Source organism: Grus americana, chromosome 8 (genome assembly GCF_028858705.1).
Source record: "Grus americana isolate bGruAme1 chromosome 8, bGruAme1.mat, whole genome shotgun sequence".
Taxonomy (NCBI): Eukaryota; Metazoa; Chordata; class Aves; order Gruiformes; family Gruidae; genus Grus; species Grus americana.
In genome coordinates this window covers 8,443,647-8,456,922 of record NC_072859.1, presented here as the reverse complement: position 1 = coordinate 8,456,922, position 13,276 = coordinate 8,443,647, and the positions used below count along the sequence as shown (strand labels likewise).

Below are 13,276 nucleotides of genomic sequence, written 5' to 3'. Positions count from 1 at the left end.
AGGAAGGATCAAAGCTATAAAGGACTGCTAAGATCACCAAGTTTCATCTATGTAAAAGACCTCAGTGTGAAGGTTTTTTATGTTTTAAAGAGACATCCATATCTATAACACCCAATTTTAATTTATCTTGGAAAGATTTATTTAGTCAGTACCTACAAATATTAAATTACTCTTATACACATTTTCTCCTTCATTGGAAACATGAGTCTGACAGCAAGCCTATGTGCAAGTGAAATGTGATAGATGGTTACTATGAGCTTTAGATAGCCAAAATGAAAGACTCGGAAATTCAATAAGCATTTGAAGAGTGTATGGAGACAGCGAATGAAGTAACAGTCTTGCCTGGACAGATTTCGTAAAGTCATCAAGTAGCTCTTCTGTAGAGTAACTCCGTGTACTTGCGTCTGCATGTGCAGACTCCAGTCTAGGACCAGCCTCTTCCCCCTAGTATAGTAAAGGTAAAACAACAGTAAGCACGCAGTAACACCGGCCTTCTGTTCTAGTAGGAGGAGCTACCTTTGGTACAGACTACCTTTACAACCACCAAAATATCAACAAGAAGTTAAGCTACATGAATCTTCAGAGTTACCGCCCATGCATGTTTAAAATCTCATCAGGACAAAGACTACAGCAAGTTAAAACAACCCAGTTAAACCTTCACAGGAAGGGCCACTTAGCATTGTCTTAAATAGTTCAGTTTGTGTCCTAAGGAAAGTTAATGATTCTGCTATGATTTCTCATGTTGACAAATCCTATCTCTGTGTCGCCCAAAATAAGAGGGGGGGAAAAATGATCCTAAGATGACTTGCAACAGGCAAACATTAAAAAATAACATTTGGCACATTTCAGTTATTACAGTCTTATCAGCAGAACTAGAATCATTTCACAAGTCTGGTGTAACCTTTTAAAGTAACTTTCTCTTTTACAACCAAGTGCAGTGAATTCACAAAGTAAAAAAGAATACACACTTGAGAAAGAAAAAGTTTTAAAACCACCAGACTGTGGAACTAAAAAGAACTTACTTGCCCCTCAAACTTTTTTTAAGTTGTGACCACAAGTTATTTTTGAGCAATATTTTAAAATATGGCCAGAAATCTGGTAGAAATTTACGCATCCCTCATTTTATAAGGGCTATCTAAAATCCTGTGGTCAAACACTGGAAGGGCTAGTGTTCGGATCCAAAACAGACTGCTACGCTATTCAAGATTACATGATCATATTAATTTGAGAGAGTTAAGGCATACACTGGAAGAGCAGGAAGTACAAATTTGTGCAGGCAAATCTTAAAGACAACAGCTAAGCAACGTTTTTCCCCAAATATTATTAGCTCACATCCTAGTCCCTAAGATTAAATAGCATCGATGCCTCGAAGAGACAACTAATTAAGGAAAACTGATCAAGGGCTGCAAGACTGCTCCTTTTGAGCAAGACAGCTCCAGCAGCCTAGCTAGGAGTAATAAACACATGCTTAAGATTTCTCACACACCCAAGAGATTTTTCTTTCATGAGTAAAAAGTACACTATATTTCACATCTTTGGGTTTAAGTCGAGAAATCTACTTAACAAAGCAGCCATATTAATAGAATGAAGGGAAGAACGTTGCAAAAAAAGTAGGAAAACATACACCAGCGGCTTCCCAGTCTCAAAGCTTACTTGATTTTTCCAGTTTTATTACATCAGCCATTAAACTCGAGCAGGACTTTTTTTCAGGCAACCAGAATAGGACCGAATGCTATTTGGCCACACAAGCTGGCGAAAAAAAAATACAGCTACCCTAGATTTTTAAATGCTTAGGAAACCTACAATGTTTAAACTATTTTTTTTCTGGTCAGGCAGCTCCCCACTTGAGTCAACTAGAATGCTCAACGCACATTTTCAAGGTTTGATGTGACATATAAAAGCTTTCTTGTAATGAGGACCATGATTAGCACTACTAGTGATTGATGCAAGAAATGGGAAGACCAGTAACATTAAAACTACCCATGCTTATCACAGGACTGATTCTTTACCTGTATAAATAAATGAATGACATTATGACGACTTTCTGATATGACTCAACTGCTTGGGAATTCCCTATGAAATTGCAACATGCAGAAACCTGTAATGAGTTAATCAGGGTGGGACAATAACGCTCAATTTAACCTAAAGCCCTGAGTAACATCACTAAGAAAGGGACACAATCTTGTTTACTAGCATTTCACGTATGTATTTTAGCTTTGTTAATTTTTATTAAAGAGGAGGAAAACAAACTGATAAATACTGACTTAATAAAATAATTAATCTTAAATCTTTCATATAGGATAGCAATAATTTGTGCACTGGGTTTTTAACACAACACAGATGCAACTGGCATACTGTGGCCTAGACTTATCCAGGACATCACCTCTTATCATGGTCTCTACAGAGCCACATGCTATCCCTGATGACCCCTTCTACTATATGCACCCAAACAAAAACCTTAAGCCACCATTACTAGCTTTACTGTTTGTTCCCCTGCGCCCACAAACTGTCTAGCTGTTTTGTCCTCTAACAGCAACAAACTTGAAGTAAAATAAAAAAACTTGGGAAGATAACGTCAGGGTTCACAGAACAACTGAGTACATTAAACATTCTGGCCATGAAGACTTTAGGAATCAAAGCGTGTGAATCAATTATTTTTTTTTAATTTAACATCAAGTCAGACTGAGTAGCTAATTAACATGATTTATTATTCAGCATACCTTTTCCTGGACATTTTCGTCATCATTTGCCAGGGCACAAGCATCAGCTGAAGCACACTGCACTGCCGAAGAAAGACTGTCTTTACAAAAGACATGCCAAATAGGAAGCCTATTAAAAAAAAAAAGGTAAAAGTCTTGACTTAAAATTAATAAGTAGTATTTTAAAATTCCCTCAGCATTGTCTCCCTCAACCTTTTTCCAGTTGTTTCCATGAGGTGCCTAAAAAGTAAAGATACGCACGTGCGGTTGCCCGAGGCTGTTGAAAGGCCACAACTACCCCGCTTTGTCTCACGGGGTGGTGTCAAAGACTGCCGAGGAGCCACAAGTACCCCGCTTTGTCTCACGGGGTGGTGTCAAAGACTGCCGAGGAGCCACAAGTACCCCGCTTTGTCTCACGGGGTGGTGTCAAAGACTGCCGAGGAGCCACAAGTACCCCGCTTTGTCTCACGGGGTGGTGTCAAAGACTGCCGAAGAGCCACAAGTACCCCGCTTTGTCTCACGGGGTGGTGTCAAAGACTGCCGAAGAGCCGCAAGTACCCCGCTTTGTCTCACGGGGTGGTGTCAAAGACTGCCGAAGAGCCACAAGTACCCCGCTTTGTCTCACGGGGTGGTGTCAAAGACTGCCGAAGAGCCACAAGTACCCCGCTTTGTCTCACGGGGTGGTGTCAAAGACTGCCGAGGAGCCGCAAGTACCCCGCTTTGTCTCACGGGTTGGTGTCAAAGACTGCCGAAGAGCCGCAAGTACCCCGCTTTGTCTCACGGGTTGGTGTCAAAGACTGCCGAAGAGCCGCAAGTACCCCGCTTTGTCTCACGGGGTGGTGTCAAAGACTGCTGAAGAGCCACAAGTACCCTGCTTTGTCTCAAACAACTCATGGCTGCAGGTGGGGCAGGGGGCTGCCTACCTCTGGTAACTTTCCAGCAGCTGCTTTGGGCACATGCCGGACACCTGGGACCCTGGAGGAGCCCTCCCAACCCAATTCCAGAACTCTCTGCGCAGACGCAAACCCCTGAACCTTCCAGAATAATGGACTGCGCAGGCGCAAAACGTCTGCACGGTACCGCCCCGAGGGTGGTCCCTGAGGGCAGAACAGTATAAAGGCGAGCATGGGCACCACTCTGGTGTCGAGCTGCCTACCACCTGCGGACCAAGATGACATCGTGGGATCCAAGGGTGGTGATACCTGTTCTGTCCTCTCTTGTTCTTTTCCTTCTGTCTCCCTTCTCTTAAGAAACTTATGCATTTTAAAACTGGTTGTTGCCTTTGTCAGATCAATTTGCCTAATTGTTGGTTGCACCAGTTGTTGTTGTTTGTGGCAAGTGCTTCACCTGTTATCTGTACAGTTGCCAGTTGTTGATGCCTGGCCTGTAGATCATTAATAAAACTGTTATGTTGTTCCTCTGAGTCATTACTGTGGCCCTGCTGGGAGGGACTTGCATCTTTGGGGGATAAAAAGATTCACCTCCCTCACAACCCACTGAGTCAGATGAGACATCCTAATTGGTATTGGGGACAGGATTCCCCAAATTGAGTTGTCAGAGGAATGTAAAAGGGATATTGGCTGAGTCTGAGAAGGGAGAGCATGTAATCAGCTGACTCTGAGCTCTCTGGCAGTGGGTCATGGCTTCCTGGGTACAGCCTGTGACTGCTCCCCCCTGGAATTACTGAAAAGTTGCAAGGTGTGCCCAACTCCAAAGGGGCAAAGCTGGGCTGAAGAGAACTGGCAGTCTCCTGTGACTGTGATGGATTGGATAAAGGACTTGGCAAAGGAGGACAGATCAAAACCAGGCAAAGGGAAGGCTGTGGTCTGTGGAGTGCTAGGGGCTGTGCTGATGGCAGCACAAAGGGATAAGTGCATTGTGAAACAAGTGGAGCAGGAGAATATGGAGTCTGTGCAGGAGCTGATAAGATCTTTACAAGTGGAGTTAGAAGCCAAGCAGAAATCAAGGTGGGCAGTTGGCAGAGGTGGTTGCAGGAGGCTTTTGTGACAGAGTGGCAGCTGAGGTTGGAGTTCACAGACTTGAAGCATGAGGACCTTGCAAGTGAGCCTGGCTTTTCAAACATGAGGAAAGAACAGGATCTAATTGATAGGGAAGCAGCATGCTGCTACCTAGGGAATGGAAGAAGCTAAGTGTAAATGTGAGAATGATGTCAACCTGTGGGTAAGGCCACTGATTAAGACTGAGTATCAATATGGGTAAGGTAATGAAGCAGGAGTGGAAGGAGTGGTGACCAAAGAAATAGCCTACAGAGCAAGCTAAATTACAAGAGAAATAGTAGATCAGTGAAGGAAACAGAAATGGAATATGTGTGGGGAGTCCCCCTTACAGGGGAGATACAATAAAACACTCTGAGGAGGAAGCACAGGGATATTGGGGCCCTGGTGTGTTTTTGATGGTAGATGACAGGCACCCTGGTCCCTGACATAGCTTATTGGGTGGGGAGGATAGACCCCCCCCCCTAGACAGAGGAGATCCTGTGGCTGTACCCACATCTGGGTTAGACCAACTTAACAAAAGCATGCAAAAAGCAGCATGTCTTCAACTAATGTATGATATACGTGATTAGCGTCTTACCAATCTTTGGTGTTGTTACCAGTCAATCCTGATAGGATGACCCCCTTAAGAGGTATTCCTGATCCCTTGAAACTTTATGCTATCCAGATTCAAGACTGTTTAAGGGTGGCACAAGCTATCTCTGTTAAAGATTGTTTGCAAGAGGCACTACCTCCAGATGGATCCTCTCCAGTGTCCTCCTGCATAGAACCTATTCCCACCTGGGGAGAGACAGCCCAAGAATTAATAAGCTATAGCTGCTGAGTAGGAATCACTGGAACAGAACAAAAAGGGAAAGCTGTTGTTGGGAGAGCAAAGGTGGAAGCTAGATTTTCAAAATCCCAAGAGAAATTCAGGAGTAGGAATAACTAGGAATCAAATTTGGAAGGAGGGGTTAAACAAAGGGATACCTAGGGAATTAATGGATGGGCTGCCACTTGTCAATCTGAAATTATTAGTAAAAATGTGGAATCCAGAAAGAGGGCAAAATGCTCTGATAGTCTCATCTGCCATGAGAGAGATTTCTCACCTCTGCCAGAGGTTATATATGCCTCTCCAGAGCAGGGAAACTCCGTGTGCTGTCTCCAGTGAGTGAGCCGGGGATGAGCAGTGGATGCACCTCAGAAGGCTCACTGAGAATTCCAAAGGAAATTTAATGATAACTTTTCCTATTGGTCCATCTAAAACCCCTGTAGCTTTTCTAGTGGATACTGGAGCCCAGATGTTGGCTATCAGGGCAGATGTAGCAACTAAGTGCCACATCTTCTCAAATAGGAAAAAAATTTGGGTCACTGATGTGTTTAGCAAATCACAACCACAGCTGACAGCTAAGGCAAGTGCTGGCTGCCCAGTGACCAGGCTGCTACAATTGCCACAGTTATTGTGGGACCTGTACCCACAAACACTGTGGGATTGGATTTGCTAGAAGGAAGATCCTGGACTGACTCCCTAGGGTGGGAGTGGAAGTTTGGCTTGCCTCAAATAGCAATTTAGCTATTGCAGCCTGCTCCTGAGTTGCCTCTGAGATAGTAAATGTGAAACCTTACCCTTTACCATTGGGAGCCAAAGAGGGTATTACATCAGTGATTATGGATTTGCAAGAAAGGGGAATTATAATTCCCACCCACTTTCCATATAACTCCCCTGTTTGATCAGTTTGGAAACCAAATGGGAAGTGGTGACTGACTATAGATTACTGAAAGCTAAATGTGAATGCAGGTCCCCTAACAGCTGCTGTACCCAATACAGCTGAATTAATCTCAACTATACAAGAGCAAGCTCACCAAATCCTAGTGACCATTGATATAAAAGATGTGTTTTTTATGGTACTTTTACAGGAATCAGACAGGGATTGTTTTGCTGTTACGTGGGAGGGCGTACAGTACACTTATATGTACTACCCCAGGGGTATAATCACTCATCAACAATTGCTCATTATGCCTTAGCACAAGAGCTTACCAAAATTCCCCTTGAGGAGGATGTCAGTGTATCAGTGCATTAATGATGTTTTAATTGGTGGACTTAGCATTAGTGCGGTAGGACAAATTCAAAAGAACATAATTGATTGTTTAGAAAGTCTGGGACTGTGGGTCCCTCCCAAAGAGATGCAGTTACCCTCTACTGAGGTAAAATTTCTGGGTATTTGGCGGAAGGGAGGAACTACATGTATTCCCTCTGAAATGTTGACTACACTAGATCAAATCAGACTCCCTATGAATAAAAAGGAACTGCAGCATGCTCTAGGCTTATTGGGTTTTTGGAGAAAGCACATTCCAGACTTTTCTATCATTGTACATCCTGTACATGACTTGACATGGAAAAGGGTTGCCTCTGATTGGACCCCTCCCTGCCTGTGAGGAAGCTTTGAAGCTACTGATTTTTGAGGCTGGGGTGTACCAAGCTCTAGGACCTATCCATCCTACTGATCCACTGCATATTGAATGGGGCTTTGCTGTTCATGGGTCAATTAGCCATATATGGTAAAGAGGAACAGAGGGACCAACCTGTCTTACAGGATTCTATTCCTGAAGCTTTAAAGATGCAGAAAAATGGTACTCAGTATGGGGAAAAAGGACCCTTTACAGTGAATCTTGCATTCCAGGAAGCAGAGAAAATCACCAGCAAGCAGTTGATCATTTTATGAGGACCTCTTAAAGTTTTAAAACCTATTCTCCTGGGAACCCCTCTACCTTGAGTAGCTCAGGGAGAGACAGTAAGAAAATGGTATGCGCAGCTAGATCGCTATTGCCATGTTTGTAATGTAGAGAAAGGGCCCCTGAAAATATTTTCAGTTTAGGAACCAGCAAGTAATCAGCCAGATTCAGGGCTTCCCCCTTCTCCTATCACACCTGCTTCCCCCTTTGAACATCACCTTAAAAATGTATGGTTCACTGATGCATCTTCCAAGAGGAAGGCAGGGAGATACCATGCAGCAGCAGTACACATAGATTCAGGGGAACGCATAACAGAGGGTGAGGGAAGTGCCCAGGCAAGGGAATTGATAGCTGTATGGAATATAATAACCAAGGAACCTGACAACAAAGAACTTATTCTCAGTTATACAGATTTGTACACAGTCTTTAAGGGGTGTACAGAATGGTTTCCTTTCTGGGAAAAAAATCAATGGGAAGTGAATAGTGTGCCAGTGTGGCAAAGGGAAAAATGGAAAGAGATTTTTGGATATAGCTAAGCAAAAATATATATTGGTGGGATGGGTGGCTGCACATCAAAAAGGAGGCCAGCCAGCCTATGGAACAACCAGGTGGACTCACTAAACCAATTGGCCATTCTAGCTACACAAGAAGAAAATTAGGAATCTTTCCTAGAGTGGTTACATGTTAAATGTGGCCATTCAGGAATTAAAGATATCTTTAGGGAAGCAATTAGTAGGGGATGGCCTGTTTCTTGTGAATTGTGCAGCACAATCATCTCAGCCTGTGGCCAATGCCAGCTATGACTGGATAGCTACCTGATGAAAAATCCTCCTCTTGAGAGGAGACAAAGGTTTTCGGAAAGCTTGGCAAACTGATTATATTGGACCCTCTGGAAATCTGAGGGAAAACAATATGTCCTTGTTGGAGTAGAAGTAGTATCAGGGCTTACTCAGGCCACAGCTCAAGCTACAGGAGAAAACATAATAAAAGGTCTACAAATGCAGTTTAGCTACTTTCCTAAACTGCAAACAATCCAGTCTGACAATGGCAGTCATTTCACTGCAAATGTAGTCCAAGAATGAGCCAAATCTGAAGGAATTAAATGGGTCTTCCACACCCCATATTACCCACAAATGGGATTGTGGAAAGGACCAATGGTCTTTTAAAACTTTTTCTGAAACCCCATGAGTCAGGATGGGTAAATCAGCTCTGGGATGCTATAACTAAGGTCAGTGACCAATGGGGAATAAATGGATGCCCCTGACTAAATGCTTTTTGTCCTCAAGCCCCTTCACTCCTCCCAAAGCCTGTGGGAGCAAGCGAAGCTGGTGCAATACCTCGCCATTGAGGACAGCCAATCTTGGTGGAACTCCTCAAAGTTGGGCAGGTCCCACTGGTATTAAAAACCCTGCAGAACATATACACCTGGGTAGCTACAGATGTCCATAGCAAAGAACATAAAATTAACACCAGATGGATTGTCCCATCTTTCTAACAGACCAGTTCAAAAGAACTGAATTTCCCTTTTTTTTTGTCTTACAGGAAGATGAGACAGAGCTTTATCTGTCAAGTCTTGATCATTGCAAGTATAATATGGTTAATAATTGTAAATGTTAACTTTTGGCTTTGTTCTAAAAATCTTAATTGTTGCTTTGTAATAGTTTTAGTATGCATATTCTCTTTTTGGTGTGGACAATATGCCTCCTTCCCCATGGAATGCAAGGAGAGGGAGAAGGAAGAGGGAATGGAAACTGATTTCTCAAACCTGGCATGGGAATTAATCCAGGGCTTCATTCGTGCCTGGAATCATACAGACTGAGGCATGTACATAGCCCTTCCTCCCTCAGCAGAGCAGGGACTGAGATTTTTCATTACCCCTGTTGACTTAAACATGACTACTTTGATAGCACAAGATTACATAATTGAATGTTCCTATTCTCTCTTTCTTGCTGATTGGAAATGCAAGGGTGATGACACACTTGTTCTGGAGGGCAGATTATCTTTTAAAAAATGGTTACAGAAATTGAGACTATATTCTGGGTTTGGAAAATTTCATGCTTCATTACAAGCGACAATTATTTTGCTCTGTATAACACCAGTTTCATAGCATGCAGTGATTGTAAAGCTTTTAATCTGAATATGACCTTTGTTCTCAGGTCAAAACAGGCAGGAGCCTCTTAGAGTGTCCATAGTGGAAATTGCTCCTTCTCACCAGGAACCCATAGAGTTGGTGAAGCCACCACTTCTCATTACTGCTCTAATATTCTGCTAGACTCCTTTTTCCATCCTTTTAAACAACCATACTATTATGAAGCTAGTTACTCTGTAGAAGTCATTCTCCCTTGGTGTATATAACTTCCTAATTGTATGGGGACTGAAAAAAGGAACCTGTTTCATATACAGTGGACTAGGCCTATTTTAGAACCATTGGAGGAAGTAGATCCTCCACAGCATTACCTTTCTAATCTTTTTGAATGCAATGAAGTCCTTGACTGCACCACAGGTCCTGGGGACCCTCCTGAAACATGGTTATTGGAGGGAGTGAGAACCTTAATATGAGAGATCTGTATGTGCTGGGGTTATCCTTCTTGTGGTTTTCTTATGCAATGCAACTCATGACCTCAAAGAATATAATTGGTCTATATATTGTAGAGTATTGCATATGCATTATCCTGTTAAAGACTTACTTATTTTAACAACCAAAAATTTACCTTTTTGATTATGCTGACATGTGGAACTGGCTGAACCAGTGTTTATCCAACGCCTTTAAATGCAGCATGGGGATGTTCAAAAGGGAAATTCTACTCATATCTAGATTTGGTACAACATGCAGGGCTCAAGTGTGGAGTGGTGCTCCCATAATTATGCCCAAATTGACTTTTTAATTTCGCTGCCTCTTCCAGGTGGTTGTGTTGAGAAATCAATGAGTGCCCCAGTTGGGCTGCAAAGGGAATTGAAATACTCAATGACTATACCACTGGTCAAGTTGTGTCCCTCATGTTTGAAAATGTCAAGAGTCATGCCATATGTAACTTTGAGGAGGCACCAGCAGTTTGTATTGGAAAATATAACTTGGCAAGTCCATGTGTTGTCAAATTGGACCAAATATGCTTTTGGAGAACTAAATTTGCAGGTTCAATAGGTATCAAAGATGACATTACAAAACCATTTAGCTGTTGATATGTTGTTATTAAAGGAACAAGGTGTGTGTGGTATGTTGAATTTAACTGATGGAGAATGTTGCATAACTATACACAATGCTACTACCTCAACAAAATAAGCATGTGCTAAAATGAAAGAAGTTGCCAATCAAACTGCTGAATTGTTCCAATCGCTCCAGCCTAAAGACAGGTTTTGCTGGGCTCTCTCTTAACTCTTGGTTTACCTCCCTCCTGAATTCATTGGGACTCACAGGGTGGGGAAAGTGGTTGATCCAGGTCAGGCTTATCTTATTGATTGGATTTTTGGTTTTAATGATTGGGATAGCCATTGTTAAATGTATGATAAATAGCTTGTTATCTTCTGCTGCTTCTCTCTCCTTCTGTCTGCTATGCTTGTATCACCACCTTAGAAGATGAAATTTAAGGGACCTTATGATTTTGGACAAATTAAAGTTGTTCAGGATCTCAGTGGAGAGCATATTGGTGCTGTTTGGACAATGAAATTATCTCAGTTTGGTCGATTTACTTGCATCTGCAGGAAGAGTGTTCAAGACCAAGTCTTCCATACAGATCAAGATGATCCCTCTTCCAGTGATGATGAAGGGGTGCCATATACAAGACCAGTGAAGTTCAAAGCAGCACATGGCTTCAAGGGAGTCTGTTAACTTGTTGAAGAGCCACAAGTACCCTGCTTTGTCTCAAACAACTCATGGCTGCAGGTGGGGCAGGGGGCTGCCTACCTCTGGTAACTTTCCAGCAGCTGCTTTGGGCACATGCCGGACACCTGGGACCCTGGAGGAGCCCTCCCAACCCAATTCCAGAACTCTCTGCGCAGACGCAAACCCCTGAACCTTCCAGAATAATGGACTGCGCAGGCGCAAAACGTCTGCACGGTACCGCCCCGAGGGTGGTCCCTGAGGGCAGAACAGTATAAAGGCGAGCATGGGCACCACTCTGGTGTCGAGCTGCCTACCACCTGCGGACCAAGATGACATCGTGGGATCCAAGGGTGGTGATACCTGTTCTGTCCTCTCTTGTTCTTTTCCTTCTGTCTCCCTTCTCTTAAGAAACTTATGCATTTTAAAACTGGTTGTTGCCTTTGTCAGATCAATTTGCCTAATTGTTGGTTGCACCAGTTGTTGTTGTTTGTGGCAAGTGCTTCACCTGTTATCTGTACAGTTGCCAGTTGTTGATGCCTGGCCTGTAGATCATTAATAAAACTGTTATGTTGTTCCTCTGAGTCATTACTGTGGCTCATTCAATTCACAGCTCCCCTGGGAGGGACTTGCATCTTTGGGGGATAAAAAGATTCACCTCCCTTGCAACCCAGCAAGTTCATAGGTACTAATTTACCAAAACTATTAAAGGACTTAACTGGTTTGCTGCTACTTTTCTCTTTTAGAAATAGTAAATTTGTAGGGTGTTTTCTGTTACTAATTTCTTAAGGTTATTGGGGTGATGCCATGTCACAAAGTGGAAACTGACACAAATAGATAAACTTTATCATATAGTAATGAGATGTCTTTAGCAATGATTATTATTAGGCAAAAATTAAAGCTACAGATTAAAAAGAATAAAGCTCCTTATTTCCATGTACAGATCATACCTGAGATAATTCTGTATAGTCAGCATCATTTAAGAGAACTAAAGAGAATAAGTCTATTAAACAAAAGGCCCATAAAAAACCCAGGGAAAATGTAGAGACAAAGGGCAAATGAGGTGCTGGCTTTAGCTACAACCTCCATAGAGATTTGTTTTCTACTTTCAGTTCTGAACAGTTTTGCTTCTTAGTAGAAATATATTTATTTCTGCAGAAAAGCAGCCAACATCTATACTAACACTTTCATAAAACAGCATCTTTTGTTGCTTGTAGTGCATGGCCCCTTCACATCCTAGATAATATCTGCACAGCAAAACCTGAGGCTTAGAGGCCCAGATGCCAGCAAAGATCTTCATGCAGACTCTGAATAAGTCCAGCAAAATGCTATGCAAATTGAGTTTTCAGAGGAGTTAGCAACTATGCTTAAACATCAAAGTCACTTGCCATTTTAAAGCCAAACACTTCTCCAGGTAATACTGTTTACATGACAGCCACTATGATCCTGTGTAAATCCACACAAACATCACTCTGTACCCTACGAAAAAAAAAAAAGGGACTCTGCCTATGAGACAGGCATACAGCAGATCTTTAAGCGTACAAGAATACAGCAACCTTCTGATGTAAGTCTTAAAAACTAAACCATAGCTTTGTCAGTGATAATAGTAAGAATACTGATAGGTCAGGATTCACTTATGCACCTGGCATTAGTCTAGTGTTTAGAATTTGAATTACCAACTGTCTTAAAAACTTGAAGATCACTTTTATTGTAAAGTATATGCAGCATGGAGTCCTCCACAAATTGAGAACTCGTGAGGATCATGAGTGCTCACAGGGAACCACAAGGAATGACAGGGAACCTTGGGGAGCCACAGGCAATCACAAGGAACCTTGGGGAATCATGGGTAATCTCGGAGAATCATAGGCAATCATGGGGAACCACAAAGAATCATAGGCAATTGTGGGGAACCTTGGGGAACCACAAGGAATCATAGGCAACCTTGGGGAATCACGAGGAACCGTGGGGAGCTGCGGGCAATCACAAGGACTCATGGGGAACCTCAGGGGATTCTCAGGGAACCATAGGAAATC

At 42.6% G+C, this 13,276-nt stretch overlaps 1 protein-coding gene across 3 annotated transcripts in view; it reads right to left on the bottom strand.

Moving 5' to 3' along the window:
- Positions 1-13,276, bottom strand: part of SUCO (SUN domain containing ossification factor) — a 53,618-nt gene that overhangs the window by 27,742 nt on the left and 12,600 nt on the right. For all 3 annotated transcript variants that reach the window (XM_054833508.1, XM_054833506.1, XM_054833507.1), the window contains exons 2-3: positions 2,721-2,829; positions 343-444 (exon numbers count right to left, since the gene is read on the bottom strand). In XM_054833508.1, coding sequence (XP_054689483.1) covers positions 343-444; positions 2,721-2,829 — 211 coding nt within the window. The remainder of the gene's footprint in view (positions 1-342; positions 445-2,720; positions 2,830-13,276) is intronic.